We start from the raw sequence: 22,216 nt of genomic DNA, 5'->3' as shown, positions 1-22,216 counted from the left end.
AAGCAGTGGTATCAACGCAGAGTACTAGAGAGAGAGAGAGAGAGAGAGAGAGAGAGATAGAGAGTCCGCTGTAATCGCGTGGTTTACTGTCAATTCACTGTCCGTCGGCACGAGAGATATAATTGTTCTTTGTAGGCTGCAAACTCACTCGTGAAGCACTTAATCCGGCTCGAAGGACCAAACAATGTCCACGTGCCTTCGATATTTCGCGCGGACACCGCAATTATTTATTTATGAGCTGGATGCGGGAGTGTCGGTCAGAGGGAGTAACGGCAGTCGTAATAAGTTTAACAAGCGAATTTATTTTAATGAAAACGACGAACCAGTCACTGGACGCGATTATCTGAATCGATATCGTTCGACACGCGACTTATAATAATCTTGCTTTATATTCTTTATTCTCTCTCGAAAGAAGTCTTGTCTCACACTGAAGGTAAAACTTTCGCTCTCGCCGCTATCACGCAAAATTGGGGGCGAAACAAAAAGTCTCCTGATTGGTAGCAGCGATCGCGAGATCGATGCTTGCCAATCAGAAACGGCCACGAGGGATGCCAAAAAACCTCGAAAAACGCTTGGCTGTTTGTGTCGAAGGTGACAAAAAACGCGAAAGACCGGAGCTCGCGACGCAAACACCTTTTGTTCGGTTAAGCAAATATTTTATAATTTAACATTTAGGAACAAATAAGCCAGTCGTTCGAATCTTGGCGTTAAATGTTTTTTGACCTTTCTTTTCGCGATATTTCGGTAACGATCTTGACGGTAGATTTCTAAACATACCGCCCGTCTCGTATTCGCGACGTATACGAAACTAATGATGTAGTCCAGTGCTGGTCATTTACAAGAAGAAAAAATACTTACTTACTAAAGCACATTTACAATAAGTGATCTATTGAACATAAAATAGTACTCAACAATAATCTTCGAGATTCGCATTAATGTGACGCCGTCGTTTTTGGCGGCGCGTTCTCGAGAGCGATAGGCAGTCGGCAGATCTGAGCTATCGGACGTTTGTAGGTCGATCGTGTAGTTTGAAGCGTAACCACTCGAACGTGGCCGTCCGCTCCCGGGTGAGTTTCTTTCACGCGAGCTAGTTCCCACTTCGAAGGAGGAAGCAAATGATTTTTTATCAGAACTAGTTCGTTTGTTTTGATATCCGGTTCGCGCTTAGACCACTTAAAACGATTTTGTAATGAATGTAGGTAGTCTTTCGTCCAAGAGCGCCAGATCTTCTCCTGCATCGCGCGCACAAGCTGCCAACGCGATAAACGATTCGGATCGATCTCGAGAACGGATTCTTCCGGGGTCGAAACTATCGGACGGCCGATAAGGAAATGACCCGGCGTGAGACTCGAGAAGTCAGTCGGATCATCGTTTAGAGCGGCGATTGGACGCGAATTCAAACACGCTTCCGTCTTACAAAGCAAAGTCATGAATTCGGCTTTCGAAAGCGTACGTGGTCCCACTACGCGTTTGAAGTGATGTTTAAAACTTTTCACGCCCGCCTCCCAGAGGCCGCCGAAATGAGGAGCCGCAGCCGGTATGAAATGCCATTGAACGCCGTCGTTCGCTAATATTTCGCGTAACTCGAGATCCGTGCGTAAGGCGGTAAAACTTCGCTGAAGTTCACGATCGGCGCCTTGGAAGTTTGTACCGTTGTCGCTGTACATGTGCGACGGTAACCCACGGCGACTCGCGAAGCGTTGGAACGCGGCGAGAAAACCATTGGTGGAGTAGTCGTCCACAGCCTCTAAATGAATGGCCTTCGTAGACAGGCAGACAAACAAAGCGACATAATTCTTGAAGGCCTTTTGTCCGCGGCCCACATAGGGGGTGATATTAAACGGTCCAGCATAGTCAACTCCGGTATGCGAGAACGGAGGAGATGGCGTGACGCGAGAAGCGGGAAGATCTCCCATAAGTTGTGTCGGCACGATAGCTGAGTGACGAGTACAGATCACGCATTTGCGGATATTTGTTTTCACAAGATTGCGAGCGCTTAGTATCCAGTAACGCTGGCGGAGCGTACGCAGCGTTAGTTGAGTGCCACCATGAAGCGTAGCTTTATGCGCGAGATCAATAAGAAGTTCCGATATTCGATTTTTCGGTAATATAATCGGATGTTGCTCTGAGTAGCACATAGTCGAGTTCTTTAACCGCCCGCCAAGGCGGAGTAAATTGTCAGTAGTGATACTAGGCGGGTTCTAACGCAGTTTAGGTTAGGTTCCGCAGCCGCGGGGGAATGACGTCACGCGGGAGGGGGAATGACGTCACGCGGGGAGGGGGAATGACGTCACGCGGGAGGCGTCCGCGATGTACCGCGATGTAACGCGAGGGGGTCGCGGGGAGGGGGAAGCGTCCGCGATTTTGGTACCGGGTCCGCGAGGGGTCCGCGGGGAGGGGGAAGCGTCCGCGATTTTGGAGCCGGGTCTGCGAAGGGTCCGCGGGGAGGGGGGAACCGCGAAAGACCGCGTGTAGCTTTATGGGTGAGGGGTCCGCGGGGAGAGAGGAACGCGAAGGAGAGCGCGAGGCACGCGTGAGAGAGATGACGCAAGCGATGCGTATATGCAAGAGCGAGAGAGATAGTGCGAGATGGTTAGGTAGCGAGATGACGCGAAGGAGAGCGCGAGGCGCACGCGAGAGAGATGACGCAAGAGCGAGAGAGATAGCGCGAGATGACGAGGCGATGGAGAGCCCGAGAGCTGATGCAGCGAACGAGAACGCAAAGAGAGAGGCGTTCGTAAGAGAGACTTTTTTTAATAATATTTATAGTAATTTTTAATTAATATTTTTAATAGGAGGAAGGGGAGAGGACTTATTCTAAAATAAATACATTTTTTTTAATATTTAAAATAATGTTTATTTATAAAATGAGTATGTGTGTGTGTGTGTGTATTTACAAAATGTGTGTGTGTGTGAATTTAAAATTTAAAATATAATAATATAATATGAATATAATATAAAAATATAATAATATAATATGAATATATAAGAAAAAATACAAATAATAAGATAAACAATATAAAATGTAAAATATAAAATTTAAAATATAATACAATAATTATTGATAGGGGAGGGTATCGACAATTCTCCCCTTTGCAAAGGTTTAAGCGATAAAGCGAAATAAGCAAGGATAAGAGACAAAAATTAAATGAGCGCGATATTGCTTTTTTAGCATAAGAATTATGTTCTCATCTTCTGCAGGCTACGAGCCTCTTCCACTGAGTGCACGCTAGTGACTATATCGTCTACATAGAGGGAAGATGTTAACGCAACAGACGCCTTAGGATGGCTCTCTCTGCCGTCCTTTGCCAATTGGAGCAGGCAGCGAATCGCCAAATAAGGAGACGGAGCTATCCCGAAGGTGACCGTTTTTAGCCGGTAATCGGATATCGGGTCGTCTTCCGAGAAACGCCATACTATCCTTTGATAGTCGCACTGTTTAGGCTCGAGCCATATTTGTCGAAACATTTGCTTTACGTCAGCGGTCAGAGCCACGGATCCGATGCAGAAGCGAAGCAAAATTACCATTAAATCTTGCTGTAATTTCGGTCCACTTAACAAAGCTTGATTTAGCGAAGAACCATTAGTGCACCTTGACAAGGCAAGGAATCGAAAACCACGCGTAATTTGGTGGTTGCACTGTCAAGTTTTATCACCCCATGATGGGGTAAGTAATAAATTGATCCGTCTTGAGGATAGGGCTGCTTAATGAGCTCCATATGCCCACTGTCGAGATAATCCTGCATAAACGCGGAATAACTTGTTTTAAAGTCAACGTCCGTTTTGAAGCGACGTTCGAGCGAGCGAAATCTATTGAGAGCGATTTGACGAGAATCCACAAAACAAGGGAGATCCTTCGAAAAGGGATACGAGACAATGAAACGACCGGAATTCTCGCGACGAGTAGTCTGCTTGAACAATTCCTCGCAGCGCACGTCGTCTTCAGAACTCGAAGTAAGATCCGGAATTTCCTCTAATTGCCAGAATCTACTTACGGTGTCGTCAATCGATTCCATGGTGGTCACGAATGAGCGCAGGTTTCTCGGAGGATGCGAGGAAACCGCACCCATTAGGACCCACCCGAAGATAGTGTTGAAGGCATCGGGTGCTCCGAGGCCTCCTTTGCGACAACCATCACGAAGTATAGAGACAAAGACCTCAGCTGCCAGTAAAATGTCGATAGAGCAAGGAAGATAGTAGTCCGGGTCGGCCAATTGCAACCCTTCCAAATGCTCCCATGATTTTCTCTCGATTCTACTATTCGGTAAGGGAGAAGAGATACGCGACAACACTGTAGCTTCAACGGGCAGTCGAATATCCGTCCGATTAGCTACTTGAATAACAAAAGAGGTTCTACCCTTAGCGGTAGCAGCCTTGACGTCATTCACTCCTAGAATTATCATACGATGCTTGGTGCGATTGAACCCGCCTCGTCGCCAGCAACTCTCTGTAATGAAATTCGATTGGCTAGCGCTATCTAACAAAATACGAACCGGGAATGTATTACCGTGAACGTCAAGGATCTCGGCCTTTGCGGTAGACAGCAATACGACCGGGCTGGATTCTACCAAGCTAGTCATCGTGACGAGCGATTTACTAGTTGGCGCCGCGGGCGCCGACTCAGCTTCCTGTGGCGAAGAGGCCGGGCCTACCGGAGCGACCGTTGAGGACGGAGTAGAGTTTTGTTCGAAATGTAGAAGCGTGTGATGTTTTGATTGACACGAACGACACGTCCAAGTAGAAGGGCAGGCCTTTACATTATGGCCTAAACGAAGACAATTGATACACAATCTTAATTTCTTTGCGAGAGAAAATCTGTCCTTGGCCGCTGATTTTAAGAACTGAGGACATTTTGTAATGGCGTGTTGCTCCTTGCAAACAAGACAAGATGCCGTATTGGTCACAAACGATGCGACCGAAACATTATGTTTTGAACCCTGCGATTGGGATTTTGTGCCCTTTTCCACCTGCTTGCTCGCGACATCCGACGAATTTGACATAGAAGCGAAAACCTTGCAGTATTCCTGCAGAAATTTCGTTAACTGCTCGTAACGGGGAATCTCGATCTTCCTATGTTCCGCCTCAAACTTCTCGCGCAATGACGTGGTGAGCTTATCTAACAATACGTTAAGCAAAATGAAATCCCAGTGCTCCGTCGGAAAGCTCATCAATTGCAAGGCTCTAACGTTCTCATTGAACGTATCCAACAAGAGACGTAAGGAGTTTGCCGAATCTTGCTTGAGTGATTTCGCGTTGACGATGGAACTCCAATAATGGGTGGCTAACTTCCTCTTATTTTGATAGCGCCCCGTCAGTGTATCGTACGACATTAAGTGCTTCCCCTTTCAATGACGCTAACAAATATTGGTATTTTTCCATTGCGGAAATCTGCTGATTGTTATGAATGGATGTGTTGTAGAGAGCGATGAAGGAAGACCAGAGCGATAAATCTCCAGAGAATTGAGGTAGCGAGATCTTTGGCAATTTAATTGTCGAAGAAGCATTCGGGTTACGCGATCCCGACGTTTGAGGAAACGGATCAGTAAGCGCATAGTATTTAGCCTTTATCGCGTAATGCATAGTGTCGAATTGAGCTCTGACTTGATCCTCTTTATCGAAATCACTGGACGGATCTTGAAGCAATTTCAAATGCATATGTTCGAATTCCTCTATTATTTTTGTCAAACCAGGATAACGAGCGAGAAACAGCGATTTTTCCAGCGGACCGGACTCGGCTTTCAAAGAGGCTTCATGGATCTCCTTGACTCTCCTTATACACAGCTCTCGTCTTGCTTGAGAAACCTTCGCCATGATGAATCGCTAATGGCACAATAGAGCAAACGAAAGAGCAATCCAGAAAGAAGGGGAGTGAGTGAAAGCAAAAGGAGCCCAAGGGAAAGAAAAGGACGAATAAAGTAAGGCTCAAATAAGGCAACTAAAACGATGACCAAGCGATAGAGCGACAGAATAGAGGCAATGGACGGCGAATTCTCAAACCCGAGGAAATGATAAGGTTGCGAGATTTCAATTTAATGGTCTCACCGTATGTATGGCGATGATAACTGACAATGATTCCGAGTTTAAAGTAATGCGAAGTCAAATTTCGATACAACAGAAACGAAAGCGAATAATATAAATACGCGCGGCTCAACACCCGAAAAAACGTCCTTGTAAGAGAAAAAGACAACAACCCTTTTGCTACCGCCGACCGTAACCAACAACGTAGGGTTCAGCAACCCAATCCTTGTAATTCACCTTGCAATATAATAATACCTGAAAGTGTGTTTAGAACGTTCGGCTAACAATTAACTTAAGATCATTAACAGTAATCGATAATCGCAAGTAATAATCGCATAATAATAAACGCAAATGATAGTAGCAAAGGATGGCAAAATATAATAATAAGGAAATAAATAATCAATAGCAGTATCAACAAGCGCAAGCTAGTAATAGCAAATAGTAATCACATACAATTGTAATAATTGATAATAACAAGTAATAAATGAGAATAACAAACGGTATTATCAACTAAAGATAATAACTGATTAATTTTCAATTTAAATTGAATGCATAGAAAATAATAATAGCGAAAAATGCTAATGTCAGATTGTGTTATTAACTGCAAATATTAATTAATTAATGTTCGAAATTAAATAGAATTAACAAAAAATAATAATCGTGAAAATAATAGCAATAATGAGTGCGAAATAATGATTGCAAAATAACAAAAAATAATCACAAATAATAAATGCAAATTAACAGCGAAAATAATCGCAAAGTATGAGCGCAACTTAACAATAAAATAAGCGCAGACAATAAGGGCAATTAATAACTAAAATTAATCGCAAACAATAAGAGCCAATAATAAGAACAAAATATCTCAAATGTATAACAAACAAAATAATAATGAAGAATAATTGCAAATAATAAGTCGCAACTCGTACCGAAAATGATCGCAAGTACGAGCGAACGAAATAATAACAAATAAGATAGCAATAATAAGCGCAAATAATAGTGAGCGATAGCGACAATAAGCGCAAGGTTAAATAACAAAGGCAGCCAAGAGTTGTATTAAATGCAAAGAGTTATTTCAAACGCGATCAAGGTTAGCAAGATTTCAATGTTAGAGCGAATTGAGTATAGCGCTCACGAAATACCGGCGCGGAGACAAACAAGCAAAAAAGGGACTTTGGAATGTCCGCAAAAAACGAGAGAGAGAGAGAGAGAGAGAGCGAAAAGTAGCGAATATACGAGAGAGCAATATCGAATAACGAAAATTAATGCTCGAAATCTTGCCAACAATTGAATATTATTGCTAAATTATATATCCGGCTCGAAGGACCAATGATAGGGGAGGGTATCGACAATTCTCCCCTTTGCAAAGGTTTAAGCGATAAAGCGAAATAAGCAAGGATAAGAGACAAAAATTAAATGAGCGCGATATTGCTTTTTTAGCATAAGAATTATGTTCTCGCTAAAGCCGCGTGGATAGCGAAATTATAAAGAGAAGGCAATTATAATAAGCAGGCAATCGACTTACCGCGCAATACGTGCCTCGTGCTCCCAAAGCGTGGAGATCCTCCAATAAAAAACTTCCTTCATGCAGCCGTAGCAGAGAATGTTGCAAGCAAGCGATAGGATAGAAGGAGAGAGTGTAAGCAAGCGTGTCACGTCTAATCATGCAGAGTCTGATTGCGTGCAAATTCCGTCGTCCTCTCTTCTCCTGTCGTGGTCTGTCTCCCATGAGATATCCAGAGCAAGTGGTTGGGAGCCTTCTCTTCTGTAAAGCACGGCAGGCGAGTAGTCTGCTCCCACTTCCGATCAATAATTTTGATCGATGGATAGCGATGGCAGCACCGTTTAGTAAGTCGATTACCATTGAGCGCCAATTCGCTATCCGTCGGCAATGCGTTACAAGGAAAAGGCTCGATTGATACAATTAATAAGCTGCTAAATACAGAATAAATTTTATGTTACAAACAGCGACAACTATAAACTAACAACTAATCTAAAAACACGACAACATAGATGGTGAGCGCCAAACAATTATAATATATAAAAATATAAAATATATAAAGCAGCGCGATGGTGGCTGCGAGGTGGTGTCGGCGGTGGCTGTGAGGCGGCAGGGCGAGGTGGATGCGGTTTCTGCATAACAAAAAAAAAAAAAAAGTTTTTTTTTTATTAATTTAATAATTTTTAAATATTTTAATTTAGTTATTATAAAATTAATGAGACTTACCAAAACTCGTTTGCCATACAACCAGGATTGAGTTCTGTTATACAGAAATTTTGAACTCGCCAATCAAAATAGTCGAGTGGAGAATGATACAAATTATGCGTAAAAATGCAATCATACAGGTTTTTCGTGTGACGTTTTTTAAAACCTATTTCACGTCCGTGTATTGCCTGCACGATTGAATTTACTGGAGTGTTTGTCGATAGTGCTGGAACATTGGTATCTACGCTTAAGTAACGTCTGCGTAGCGATCTTCTTATTTCTTCAAGTCGCGCGATTCGAGCGGTCCGTGACTGCAAATTTCCAATTAATAATTTCTTTGGGTTGATTTTCATTACGAAAATTCTCATTAGTTCTTGTGGGCATTTTCCTTCTAACAAGTCGATACATCCATCGCACTCCAACTCCCATTTACTATAACTCACTTTATCACTTTCAGTTGGACGCACTGCAAAATTTTTTTTTTCAAACCGAGCAGCAAATTTTAACACATCTTTTTCCAGCGATGCAATGTATTCCTCCAGAGTTCACATCTTTACAACATGTTTTCCCTTCAATTAGAGTATATCTTACAGTTTCATGCAACCGCACAGCACGAGCATGTGAGTATAAGTCTGCTACTCTATGACACGACACATATATTATAATGTTGCTCCCCTCTTGATTTTAATTCTACATCTCTCTTCATCTCTCTGTTCTAACTGGAGTATCATCTAGCTCATCATTTTTTTTGAAGAGTTTTGCTGATAATGCATGTGCACATCATACTATTCATATACATATAGAACAGGGGCGGCAAAGAAATAATTAAACACAGTTTAACAGTAAAATAATTTATTTGTTGCAAGCATTATAAATAATTTTATTTATAGCACAAGTTATCAATTCACAATCTATAAGTGATTCGCTATTAAACATATTACTATCACGTATCGCCTTTGCGGCATTGCTCACATCGTGGATATTATCACATTGTAAAATATTTACAAATTGCTTAAATTTTTCATTAACACTATGAGTATTCTCACACAGCCAGGAATACATATGATCAATACATTTGTCGAAATCGAATAAATGTAGTAACGTTGATGGTTTCATGTACAAAGAATTATCAGATGAAGTAATTTTTATAATTTTTGAAGTATACATGTTAACCGCTTCGAGTGTTAGATCACTAATCCATAGCGGAGTTTCAGTTAGCTGCTCAATGTCTGCTCGTTTCCGCATTAGAGATTTCCATGTTTCAATGGGTAATATTATTTGATTGCCTCGATTATCACCGAGAGCCAATTCCACATAGGATATTATTCCGACGCTGATTCCTATTTCCAAATATTTGTATGATGTTGGGGTTAAGACGTATCTTCTTCCAAGTATACGAGCCGCACGATGAGATGAAGCGCTACAAAAATTTTATTGAAAATAATTATTTAACAACAAAAAAAAAGTTGTTTATTGAAAAATTCATTTAACAGATAATATTGAAACTTACTTGTCACATTTCTTCTTGTACAAAACATTGCTCTCTTGTACTGGAACGTAATAATTCATGCTGGTGGAGTACATTTTAAAAGAACATTTTCAATCGAGTGATTGATACAATACTAAATCATTATTACAAGTTTTTATTGATACAAAGCAATGGGGTGGGGATTATTGCTGACGCAAAATTATTTTCAACCAATCAAAGCGCCGATGCACAGCTGCTGCTATGACATCATCCTCAGATGAAATATTAGATGTAAAATAATGCAACATATCCAAAATTTCAAGCGCCAATGTACGGCTGCTATGATATCATACCCAGGTGTTCAAAACTTACGTAACAAAATCACAAGAAAATGCAACATAATTAAAATTTTCAAGCGCCAATATATGACCGCTCTCATCTTGAGATGAATCTCGCGAAATGTGCAAAAATGTATCAATTTCAAGTGCCAATGTACGGCTGCTATGATATCATCCCCAGGTGTTCAAAACGTATGTAACAAAATCACAAGAAAATGCAACATAATTAAAATTTTCGAGCGCCAATGTACGGCTACTCTCATCTTGAGATGAATCTCGCGAAATGTGCAAAAATGTATCAATTTCAAGGTCGATGCATCATTCGTACGTAACAAAATCACAAAGTTAAGTGCAACATACTTGAGTGCCAATGATCTCTACAATCAAATAAAAAGGATGGTAAAGAGGCATACTATGTCAGTATCTTTGTCAGAGGTTCAAGAAGTGCATCTCAAGTAAAGAAATATGGCACAATTGGAAGCAAGTTTGTTGGAGCAATCCGCAAGGATGAATTCGGTAGAAGAATATATTGTGTGGGAGCAGCAATGTGACGAATACATCGAATCACTGGAAGAACAAAGTCGAATAAAACGTCCACGATTACCGATCGGAGTTCGACAATCGCTTGTCTCCCAAATCGCGCGTCTCGAAGGGTTGAAGAATTCGGTACGCAGACGTTTTATACACGCAGGTGCTGGAAGCAGTTCGCGAGACGTCGGACTCATATGGCGAGAGATTGATACGGCGTTCGAGAGCCGCATCTTGACTGGTGCGGTGATAAACAGCAATCACATCGAACCTCGTCAATTTCTAGAGGAGGCCAAAGACATTGTGATCGGACACGTGCAAAAAGTATTGCAAAAACATACTAGTGTGAAAGTGAACACTATGTTTAATGGTGAGTTTGTGTCGGGTGATAAACGCGCTAATAAAACTATCAATACGAAAAACTGTGAAATCTTTCGCACGTCTGATTTGCGCGAATGGTACGATCAACGCGTTATGGAGCCCACGCTAGCATCTCTCGAAGAATTTCAGGAACGCGATAGTGGTTGGGCATTGTCGCGAATAATCAATTTAATTGTAAATATAAACAAGTATAATCCAATGCGTGCGGGATGTCACATTAAATTACCGCGAGAAATAATGATGAAGAGAGCAGTGATTAACGTGAAATCAAAAGACACTGCATGTTTTGCGTGGGCTGTGGTCGCTGCACTGTATCCCGCTGAAAGAGACGCGGATCGCAAATCTATGTATCCACATTACACAACAGTGCTGAATCTCCAGGACATTGAGTTTCCGATGACGTTGAATCAAATTAAAAAATTTGAACATCATAATGACATTTCGATAAATGTGTACAGTATCGAAGAAAAGAACATTGTCCCAATGCGTCTCAGCGAGCAGAAGAAAGTCAGACACGTCAACTTGCTGTACGTGGAAGACAGCAATAGCGTTGGACATTTCGCCTGGATAAAGAATCTCTCCCGGCTTGTCAGCTCGCAATTGAGCAAAGACAAATGTAGAAAATATATCTGTGATCGGTATGTATATTTATTGCAAATTATATTTATTGTAAATTATATATGTATATAAAATAAAATTGTTTATAATTGTAATTTTACAGATGTATGCATTATTTCGGGTCTGAGGACAAGTTGCAGTCACATATGGTAGACTGCGGAGAGATGAATGACTGCGCTATCCGGTTACCGAGCGATAAGGACAAGTGGCTCGCGTTCAACAACTTTAATCGCAAAGAACGACTTCCTTTTGTCGTATACGCAGACCTCGAATGTATGCTGACAATGACGAATAAGAAGGAAGAAGAAAAGAATTTATACCAACATCACCAAGTATTTAGTATAGCATATTATGTACATTGCTCATATGACGATTCGTTATCCGAATATTATTCTCGTCGTAGTGTAGATTGCGTTTCGTGGTTTTCCAAACAACTACAAAATTTAGCGATACGCGTAAAGAATATTTTAGCAACTAATGTCCCCATGGTAAATTTAACATCAGACGAGCGGGAAAAATTTCATAGCGCAACACATTGTCATATATGTGAGAAACCATTCATGCAAGATAACGATACACGCGTACGCGATCATTGCCATCTGACCGGGCGGTACAGAGGTCCCGCGCACTCAAATTGTAATCTAAATTTGTAACGATACCCCCGTTACCCGACCGAACACCGTGCGGAAGGCTGCGCCCGGCAAATACCGGCCGGGCGATGCAGCGGGCGCAATGCGCCATCATTTATTAAATACACACGAATCGGGCCAATTACTCAAAATCCGTACGGCGTACCGAAAACCACGACGTCACGAAAATACCCGAGCGCTACCGAAGACGCGCGGAAATTCCCGAACGCGAAGCCGGGACGCTTAAAAAGAGCGATTCGAGGCGAGAAAGCTCATTCCGGTCCCGATCCGCTCTCGAGCACACATCCCGAACCGATTCCAGTATAAAAACACGAGTAAGCCGCAAATAACGGGGGTCGGGTGTACTCTGCCTCCGGTGGGTGTTCCCACCTAGAAAGCGCTCTAGTGTCGTCCGTCTTCTCTCTCTGTAAGCGTACGACCAAAGGGGTCGGGTGTGCCCGGTCTCTACCGAGAGTTCTCGGTTAGCGGACAAACGCTGACGTCCTTCCGTACCCCGGTTCCGGCAATCAGTCACAAGGTAGGGAGTTCCCCGCCTTGGACGGGAGTTCCCGTCGCCGGTCACTATCCTCCGCGCAACTATATCCTTACACGCGAATCGCGATTCGCTAAAGAGCCCGCGTATAATCCCGCGCGGCTTTCGAGATATATCGAACGCTCTCTCGGGCGCGAGAGAGAGTCCGCGTAGAAAAACGCGCATTCCGGAGCCACGCGCTCGGCCCCGCCGCGCCCCGCTTCCTGCGCCGTCACTGTTCGCCACAATAACATAAACGCGCGTGAGCTAGTGGCCCTTTAAAGTATAGTTACCCGAGCCTAGGGGCAATAACCTCGCGATTGAAAACATATGATCGCGTCTCTCTGTATCGATATTATATCGCGGATTTTTGTATATTATTTAGCCGAAGCGTTTACAGCATTAATTTTGTTAATTGTATTATTGTTATATCGCGGATTTTGTATATTATTTAGCCGAAGCGTTTACCGCATTAATTCTGTTAATTGTATTATTGTTATATCGCGGATTTTTGTATATTATTTAGCCGAAGCGTTTACCGCATTAATTCTGTTCTTTTAATTGTAGTCTTGTTATATCGCGGATTTTTTACATTATGTTAATGGTATTATTATTATATCGCGAGTTGGTCTCTTATATGGACACCAAACGGACGAAACATTAATTTCTTTTGTGTCTTTTGAATAAACAGTTTATTAAGTTAAATATTAAATCATCGTCTTGTGTTTTCGCCTGAACCGTTTTCCCCGAACCTTGTGATCCCGACTGAGCGCAGTCCGGCCGTATCGGAAAGAAAACGGTACGTTACAAATTATAAAAACTCTTTTTGTATTCCAATAGTATTTCATAATTTATCCGGTTACGACTCACATTTCATAATTAAGGAAATAGCTACAGCGTTCGAAGGGGGAATCGAATTACTTCCAATAACTAAAGAAAAATATATATCATTTACAAAAAATGTTCAATTTGCAGAAGATAAATCCAGAAATATTAAATTACGTTTCATCGATTCATATAAATTTCTCACAACAAGTCTCGACAAATTGGCATCTTTTTTGAATAAAGACAAACTCAAAATTTTACAATCGGAATTTCAAAATTTATCTACCGAAAATTTCAATTTATTAACACGGAAAGGTGTCTTTCCGTATGAATACATCAACTGTTTTGAAAGGTTGCATGATACGTGTCTACCACCGCGCGAATCGTTTTATAGTTCCTTGACCGGTGACACTGTATCCGAGAACGATTACGCGCACGCCGAAAACGTATGGGTGCGGTTCTCCATTCGAACGCTGGGCGAATATAGCGATCTGTATTTAAAAACTGACGTCTTGTTATTAGCTGACATTTTTGAAAATTTCCGGGATAAATGTATCGAGAGTTATGGGCTCGACCCCGCGTATTACTATACTCTCCCCCGGTATACATGGGATGCCATGTTAAAACATACAAATATTACGTTCGAATTGCTTACCGATATCGACATGGTTATGTTTATAGAACGGGGTATACGCGGCGGTCTAAGTCAATGTTCAAACAGATATGCACACGCTAATAACAAGTACATGCAGTCGTACGATTCATCGAAACCATCTTCGTATCTAATGTATTTCGATGTAAATAATTTGTATGGATGAGCAATGTGTCAACCGTTGCCATATGCAGATTTTCGATGGGTCGACGACATGTCTAGTTTCAATTTATCATCTATCGCGCTCGATTCGCCTACAGGCTACATCCTTGAAGTAGATTTAGAATATCCACAATGTCTTCACAATGCGCACACTGACCTACCGTTTTGCTCGACACGCGACAAGCCACCAGGCAAGCGGGAAGATAAGCTGCTCGCGACATTATATGATAAAAAGCGTTACGTGATACACTTTTTTTTCGGCAACTGGGAAATGCATTTACGCATGTCCTCAACCTGGGGGGAGAGATGAGTGGTCTGCTGGACTCGTGGGACGACCAGAAGAGTCGCCCCCAGTAATACCAGCTAAAACCCAGTTGGTAGCCTTCCTCGCGCGCGTTTAAGAGTCCCCGGGGACCGCGTGTGCATAGCTTCCGGGGATCTGCGCGTTCGCAACGCGTCATCCCTGGTTAATCATTCATTTAAGGGAAGACAGGGCTACGCTGCCTCCCCTTCTTCGTCCCTGGGGTCTTTATGGAGTAAGAGGCACCCCCGTGTCCCCACCCCGGACCCCAGGGCGGAATACCGCGAACCGATATATCGCCCGACATGCCTCATACGCGGACAATGACTCAGCTTGAGCAAGGGGTCGGGGGAGACACTCGGCCCCTTCCCTCGGCTTCTTCCTGCCGCCATTCCATTTCTCTACATTTACACTCCGTCGACTGATACTCCGCTGTTTAGGACGCCTCCCCCATTACGTCATGGGGCCGCATGTCTCCTCCTCTTCCTTCCTCTACCTCGCTTTCGATCTTTCGTTCTCTCTCGCCCTCTCGGCTTCCTCTTTCCGCGTGAGGACACTCTCGCAAAAACGATTTACCGCAAGCCACTCTTTCTTTCCTCTAACCATCGCAAGAACAACCCTCGCTAAGATCAAGTTCTCACCTATCACGCTTCGGAGGATTGCTCGCTCCTCGCTCCACGCCGTGCACTCCTCTAGGGTGTGCTGCGCTGAGTCCTTCTCCTCGTCGCAATGATGGCACTCCTCCGAAGGCTCCTTACCTATACGACACAGATACTCTCCAAAGCATCCATGCCCAGAGAGTACCTGTGTCATTCTGTACGTTAGCTCTCCCCATTCTCTGTCTCGCCACTCTCCGAGAACAGGGAGGATCGCCTTGACAATACCTCGGCCATCCTCCCTGCTCTCTCTCAAACTCTCCTTCCATTCATCTACCAGTTCGCTACTCAAACGCCTCCTTAATACTTCCTTACCTCTCTTTGTGTAAGGGGTCCCATTTTCTTTGGCGTATTTGGTTTCCCTGTACATTTCGGCGTACATTCTCGCCAACGCGTCTAGTGGAGGGGAACCCGCCAGAACGTTTGCCGCTACAAACGATATCGTGCGGTACCCCCTAATCACACGTATCGTGCATCTCCCGGCTGTCCGCTTCAACATGGCGCTGGATCGCCTCGACCGTCCCACGTCCGCTGCCCACACAGGGGCCCCGTACAGGACAACCGAGTTGACCACTCCACGCAGGAGTCGCCTCGCCCTATCCCCCGGTCCCCCCAGATTCGGCAGTAATCTGCCCAGGGCCGACAATGTTTTGTTGGTCCTGCCGGCCAACCGCTCAAAATGCGCCGCAAAACTCCAGGAGCCGTCCAGCGTGAGTCCCAGATATCTCATCTGAGTTCCCACGCCGACCAGCTCCTGTCCTATTCTAATTTCAGTGTGTCGCGGCGGTCTTCTCCCTTTTGGGCTAAACCATAACACCTCGGTTTTATTTATGGCTACTCGCAGTCCGAGACCCTCAATCCTCCTTATGACTAACCCGATCGCCGCCTCCGCTTTCAGTCGCGCATCTACCCAGTCTTCCCCTGCTGTAATGACCAGCGTGTCATCCGCGTAACACACTAGGTCTATCCCCAATGGTAGCGCCGCGCGAATGACGCTGTCATACGCCAGGTTCCACAGGATCGGTCCAAGAACCGATCCCTGTGGAACCCCCGCCTCTATCTCCCTTCGCGCCACTACTCCCCCCGCAGTCGGATATTCCACCCATCGCGCGGAGAGGTAAGAGTCAATAATGGCCCTCACATATCGTGGGAACCCAAAAGTGCCCATTGCCTCCCTGACCTTAGCCCACGGCAGTGTGTTGAAGGCATTCCTAATGTCAATCGATATTGCCAGCGCTACACCTCCCTTTCTTGTTATCTCACCCGTGATCTCCCTAACCCTGTTGATCGCATCCGATGTAGATCTCCCTACTCTGAACCCGAATTGTCTTCCTGACAAGTTCGGTCCCGCTCGTCCCTTTGCTGCATGTATCCTCTCAACGATGATTCGCTCAAAGAGTTTACTCACCTCATTAACTAGACAGATGGGTCTGTATAAGGATGGGGAGTCCTCCGGTTTACCTTCCTTTCGCAGTAGGACCAGCCTTGCCCGTTTCCACTCTTGTGGGAAGTATCCTTCTTTGAGGCGTCGGTTGTAAACGTCTCTGAGGTCTTCTTCTATTACCCTGAGCGCTTCGGTCCAGGCTTTCCCCGGAACCCCATCTGGGCCGGGGACTGTATGCCTGGCCGCCATCCTTTTGACCGCCCTTCGCAGTTCCTCCTCCTTGACCTCCAATGCGTCCGTCCACCCTACTTCACTGTTCCTCAGTGTCGTGTTGTTTTCTTCTCCTTGTTTTTTCGGAAAGAGCTCCTCCAATGTTCTCTCCAGCGTCTCTGATTCCATTGTCTGTGTGACAGGCACACACCATGTCCTTAGTTTGCCCAACACCATCCTGTATGGCCTGCCCCACGGATCTCTGTCCAGCGTGGACAGTAATTCATTCCACGCTGTGGATTTTGCCCGTTGTATGGCCTTATGGAGATCTCTTCTTGTTTCTCTCAACTTCTCATGTGACTCCGCATCCGGTCCTCTTCTTCTTCTTCTTTCTCTGGTGTTTTTTCTCCTAGCAGCTACGCATTTGCGTCTCAATTCCGCTAGCTCCGATGACCACCAGTAGACTCTTCTCTTCCTTGGTGCTTTGGTTGACCTTGGCATTGAACCATCACAGGCCTTGGTCATCCGGAACCTTAGCCATTCCGCTGCCGTCTCTGCGTCCTGGGTCTTATCCCTGCTCCACTTCGCTGTTATCATGGAGGTCTTAAGTTCCTCTGGCTCCATGTTCTTGACTACCCATCTCGGAAACATCTCCTTGTCAGCATCGGGTCGTTGGGGGCCATGCAAATTTATCCGGATGTAGAGGTGGTCGAACAGCGTTTCCACCTCCGACACCACCCTCCACCCCGAGATCCTTCTCATGGCAGCCGGAGTTACAAAGGCCAGGTCAACTATAGAGCCTCCCTTTAGTCGTACGCACGTGTTAACTTTTCCCCTGTTTACTACTTCCAGTCCTAGATCGGTTGCCCAGTCTTCCAGGATCTCACCTTTTGCCTTTGTTTTAGGGGCCCCCCAGGTTACCGACTTTGCATTGAAATCACCCATTACGATGGTTTCCCTCGCTATCCTCGGTCTGAGTTGGGCTCCAATGGTCTCGATTATTTCCTCAAACTGTTCCGCGCTGCAGTTAGGAGAGATGTAGCATCCCACCACAATCATCCTATCCCACGCTGCTATAACGAACCCCTTGCCTTTGGCTAGCAGTCGGAGCATCCGTTGCTCCCCTGCAGGTCTGATGACTGCCACAAGACCGCCCTCGTCTCCTATCCAATCCGGGTGTTCTGGAATTCTGTGGGCTCCGCCGCTACTATTAGTCCCGCTTGCCCCTCAGCCGCGGTTTGCAGAACCAAGCCCTGCGCTCGCCCCGAGTGGTTAAGATTTGCCTGGAGGATGCACGTCATCAGTCCAATTGCAGTCTCTCGCCGTGTTCCTCCGTCTCCGGCCTTCCTTCCTTAGGTACCTTGTCCTCACTCAGGTGTCTCGGGTCATTCTTTTGCTGATTCCTCCTCGGTGATCTGTTGTCAGTCTTACCACCCGGGGGGGAGCACATTTATCGCTACCCAACCGGTGGAGATGCGGTCTCCCTAAATCTTGACAAAGCGGGCAGCTGATCGTGTCCACACAATCCCTTGCTAGATGCCCTGTGTTTCCGCATCTATAACATCTGTCACTTCTGTCGGTAGTTTCTTTGCAATTGGTTCTAACGTGCCCCGTCCGTAGGCACTTGTAGCATTGCAGCGGCCTAGGTTGTAATCTTTCCACAGTTGCCTTGGTCCATCCTACCTGGATCTTCCCCAGCTCCATCACCCTGTTCGCCATCCCGGCCGGACACAGCACCCACGCGGTGTTCACTCCCGCAGCTGACCTATTGATCCTGCCAACTTTCACGTCTCTTCGTTGGCCTCCTCCTGTGTTGGCAATCGCATTTTCCAACTCCTCCTCCGTGACCGAGTCCTCGAACCCTTTCGCCCGAAGCTCCGTCTTTTTCATGGGTCTGTTGACCCTTACCCCTCTGTCCTTGAAGGTATCCTCCAACCTTTCTGCGAGGAGATTCGCCTTCTCTTCTTTGCCTTCTCCCGAAATCTCCAAGATTATGGAGCCCGTGATTCCTCTTTTGTATGAGACCGAATCTATTCCAATCTCTTTAATATCTATCCTTTTCCTGGCTTCCGCCATCACCCCCGCATTATCCATACTGCTGCCTTCCGGTATTGTCATGGAGACTGCCGCAGTTCTGGGAACTGGATGGATGGATGGGCCTGTTCTATTCCTCGCCTCCTTTTTTTTTATTTTATTTCCCGTCCTCCTTCCGACGACAGTCGTCCATGCAGGCGGTTGTTCCTCCTTCTTCGGCGGATAGTTTTGCCGCTCTTGCTCCTCCTCCTTTGTCTCCTTTCTCTTCCTGGGGTCACTTCTTTTCTGCACATGTGTTAGGATCGGGGTGGCCCCCTCCAGTATCTTCTTCTTAGGCTTCTTCCTGGTGGATGTCATCTCCTTTCCTTCTGGTTCCTTTTTTCCTATAACTTCCGCCCTTAATCCCGCGATTTTATCCTCCATTATTTCCTCGATCCGAGCCAGGAATACGGACATCGTATCCTCCTTTTGTTTCTTGGCTAGCGGCAATGTTGGCGAGGATATGCTCTCCTCCTTATCCGGTGAGGGCAGCGTCGGCCAATTAATCTCTGCCAAAACCTCCTTTGCGTCAACAGCTAGTCTCCCTTTACGGGGAGTTCTCTGTGGGAGAGGTGCAGTTTCCCTTATGTTCCTGAGATACTCCACCTCTGCTTGCAGCCTTTCCACTTCTTTATTGAGGTCCTTATTTTTTCTCACCAATTCTTCCTCTCTTCCTCTCGATTCCTCTCCAAATGTCCCCCTGATCCTTCTCGACATCTCTTCCGTAGCGAGCTTGACCGTGGTAGTAGCTCTCCAGATGGGTCTCTTGAACGTGCTTTTAAGGCCCTCGGACCTCTTCGTTAGCCATTTCACCTCTGTCAGCTCTCTTCCTATTCTCTCCTGCAGTTCGTCCGTTGTCCATATCTGTAATAACGGCTCTATCTCTCTCCTTGTCGCTTTCTCCGCCTCCGCCTGAGTCCTGGTCACGGGGGGTTCAGCACCTTCCTTCATGCTCGCTAGCAGTTCCTTGTCCGGTTGGAGTTCCATCTCTAGCCCGGCGTATTGTGCCGTTGTGGAGGCTCGCCCCCGTTTCCTCTTTCCTGTTTCGACGGAGGATGTAGTCCTTCTCGAGGAGTCCGAATTACGTCCATCCTCGTCTGACTGTGCCAGATCCACCGCCATTCCTGCTGCCGTACCACCCATTGGAATTTCGTCCGACTGGCTCTTCACCCTCATCTTTATTGGGGGAATAACCTGTTCCATCCTTGTGATCTTCACCACTGGATTTTTACCTCGTTTACTCTCCTCTGTTGTTGGTCCCATCTTTTTTCCCCTTTCGTTATCCTCTATTTGCATAGAGGATCTTCTCTGGGCCGGAGGTGACCTCGCCACCGATCCTCTTCTTTCGAAGGGATTCTTTTCTTTCTCCTGTTTTTGTACGTTCGGAGGAGTGATCTTCTTTTTGAAGCTCTTCCATATAGAGCTCTCCTTGGCTGCCTCCTTATCCTCCTTAATGGGAGGTGTGCTCATACCCTTTCCCTCCATGTCCATCGCTAGATTGTAAGTGTATTCCATTTTTGTTTGCTCCCGGGTGCATTGCGGCTCCGTCCAGGGTATACCCTCACCGGTCGGGATCTGCCCCGAAACATGACCGGCCACAGATCCCTTCCGGGCCCCAAGTTCCCCCGGGGAGTGGACAAATGACTTGGGCCGGGGGGAATATGCGCACCCCGGCCATGTCTCCAGCCCCTTACCGGCCCGTGCGGGATTTTACTTCCGCACGGGCTTTCAGGGGTCCCGCGCCTCCGACAACGCGGGCACCGCAATACAGCTCGCCAGGCTTGGTTATCCCGGGAGTGGCCCCATGGACGGTTGGGATGAGGTCGCCGCTCCCCGGCCTCATCTTGCCCGCCATGGCGACCAGCCTTCCTCGATGACTTCCTCTGGAGATGTCTTCGTTGGCAGCGGTCCTATCTCCAGTCTGCTTCTGTAAAAAAGAAGCAGAATTCTGTTCCCAGAAGGGGAACGGTGTGCTCTTGGTCCAGCGACAGTTTACCCGGTGACCCGTCCGGTTTGGGAGACCCTACCAGGGACCGAAGTCCCCGCCGGCATGGCTCCCCGGGATCATCACTGTCGCCTTCAAGCCCTCTCACCACGACAAGGCGTCACACCACGAGAGAGACGTGATACACTACCGCAACCTGCAGCAATGTATGCGTCACAGTCTTCAAGTTACAAAAATACATCGCATATTACAATTCGTACAATCTCCATGGCTTCGAAATTATATCGAACTTTATACACAATTTAGAATGCAAGCAAAAAATGATTTCGAAAAAAATTTATACAAATTGATGAATAATGCAGTATTCGGCAAAACGATGGAAAATGTGCGTAATCGTGTTGATGTAAAACTCATCACACAATGGGAAGGGAGATACGGTGCAGAGGCAATGATTGCGAAACCAAATTTTCACAGCAGAAGCATCTTTTCGGAAAATTTAATTGCCATAGAATTACGTAAACTCGAAGTAAAATTTTATAAACCAATCTATGTCGGTATGTGCATACTCGACATTTCGAAGACATGTTTATACGAATTTCATCATGAATACATGTCACCACTGTATTGAAATAAATGTCGGGTAATGTACACCGACACAGACAGCCTAATATACCACATCGAATGCGAAGACGTATATGAGAATATAAAGCGCGACGTAAGCAAATTTGATACGAGCGATTACACTGCGGACAATGCGTACGGTATACCGCTTGTGAATAAAAAGGTGCCAGGTCTAATGAAAGATGAAAATAACGGTACGATAATGACTGAATTTGTAGGACTTAGAGCAAAAATATGCATTACGAGTGGATGGTAAGAAAGATACCAAAAAAGTAAAAGGTGTTAAGAGTAACGTTGTCGCGAGAACGATAACGTTTGATGATTACACGCGATGTTTGAATGAAGAGATTGAAATGACACGTAGTCAGTCATGTATAAGATCGAAATTGCATGAAGTATACACCATTCGCGAGACGAAAATTGCTCTAAGTCCTCACGATGACAAGCGGTATATCATACCTGAAACCACTGATACATTACCATGGGGACATTATAAAATACATTTGTAAATAATATTGTTGTAAAAACTATATATTATATTAAGTAACAATGTAGGCTCCCTGCATTAATAAATTAAAAATTCAAAAGGAGGCTATATGGAGCCACGCGTAGGGTGTAGGTACGCAAATATTAAAAACAAACTTGTTGGAATAACAAATTTATTGAATCTAA

General features: G+C 45.2%; 4 protein-coding genes across 4 annotated transcripts; 1 reads left to right on the top strand and 3 right to left on the bottom strand.

Moving 5' to 3' along the window:
- Positions 1-932: 932 nt before the first annotated feature.
- Positions 933-2,138, bottom strand: LOC145933829 (uncharacterized). The gene has a single exon (XM_083033825.1). It carries the CDS (start codon positions 2,136-2,138, stop codon positions 933-935), a length of 1,206 nt encoding a protein of 401 aa, XP_082889951.1.
- A 1,431-nt stretch (positions 2,139-3,569) lies between these two features.
- On the bottom strand, positions 3,570-5,168 carry LOC145933826 (uncharacterized). Its single transcript, XM_083033824.1, has one exon. The coding sequence runs from the start codon at positions 5,166-5,168 to the stop codon at positions 3,570-3,572; it is 1,599 nt and encodes a 532-aa protein (XP_082889950.1).
- A 124-nt stretch (positions 5,169-5,292) lies between these two features.
- On the bottom strand, positions 5,293-5,811 carry LOC145933825 (uncharacterized). Its single transcript, XM_083033823.1, has one exon. It carries the CDS (start codon positions 5,809-5,811, stop codon positions 5,293-5,295), a length of 519 nt encoding a protein of 172 aa, XP_082889949.1.
- A 4,681-nt stretch (positions 5,812-10,492) lies between these two features.
- LOC145933824 (uncharacterized) lies at positions 10,493-11,626 on the top strand. Its single transcript, XM_083033821.1, has one exon. The coding sequence runs from the start codon at positions 10,493-10,495 to the stop codon at positions 11,624-11,626; it is 1,134 nt and encodes a 377-aa protein (XP_082889947.1).
- Positions 11,627-22,216: the final 10,590 nt, after the last annotated feature.

Source organism: Prenolepis imparis, unplaced genomic scaffold (genome assembly GCF_030444845.1).
Source record: "Prenolepis imparis isolate NDT839.2.m4 unplaced genomic scaffold, iyPreImpa1.0 SCAF_3, whole genome shotgun sequence".
NCBI classification, from domain to species: Eukaryota; Metazoa; Arthropoda; class Insecta; order Hymenoptera; family Formicidae; genus Prenolepis; species Prenolepis imparis.
This window is presented reverse-complemented; position numbering and strand designations above follow the sequence as displayed.

Excerpts from the sequence above, each read along its gene's own strand:
- LOC145933825 (XM_083033823.1), bottom strand. The coding sequence starts at position 5,811 with ATGGCGAAGGTTTCTCAAGCAAGACGAGAGCTGTGTATAAGGAGAGTC.
- LOC145933824 (XM_083033821.1), top strand. The coding sequence starts at position 10,493 with ATGGCACAATTGGAAGCAAGTTTGTTGGAGCAATCCGCAAGGATGAAT.
- LOC145933829 (XM_083033825.1), bottom strand. The coding sequence starts at position 2,138 with ATGTGCTACTCAGAGCAACATCCGATTATATTACCGAAAAATCGAATA.
- LOC145933826 (XM_083033824.1), bottom strand. The coding sequence starts at position 5,168 with ATGAGCTTTCCGACGGAGCACTGGGATTTCATTTTGCTTAACGTATTG.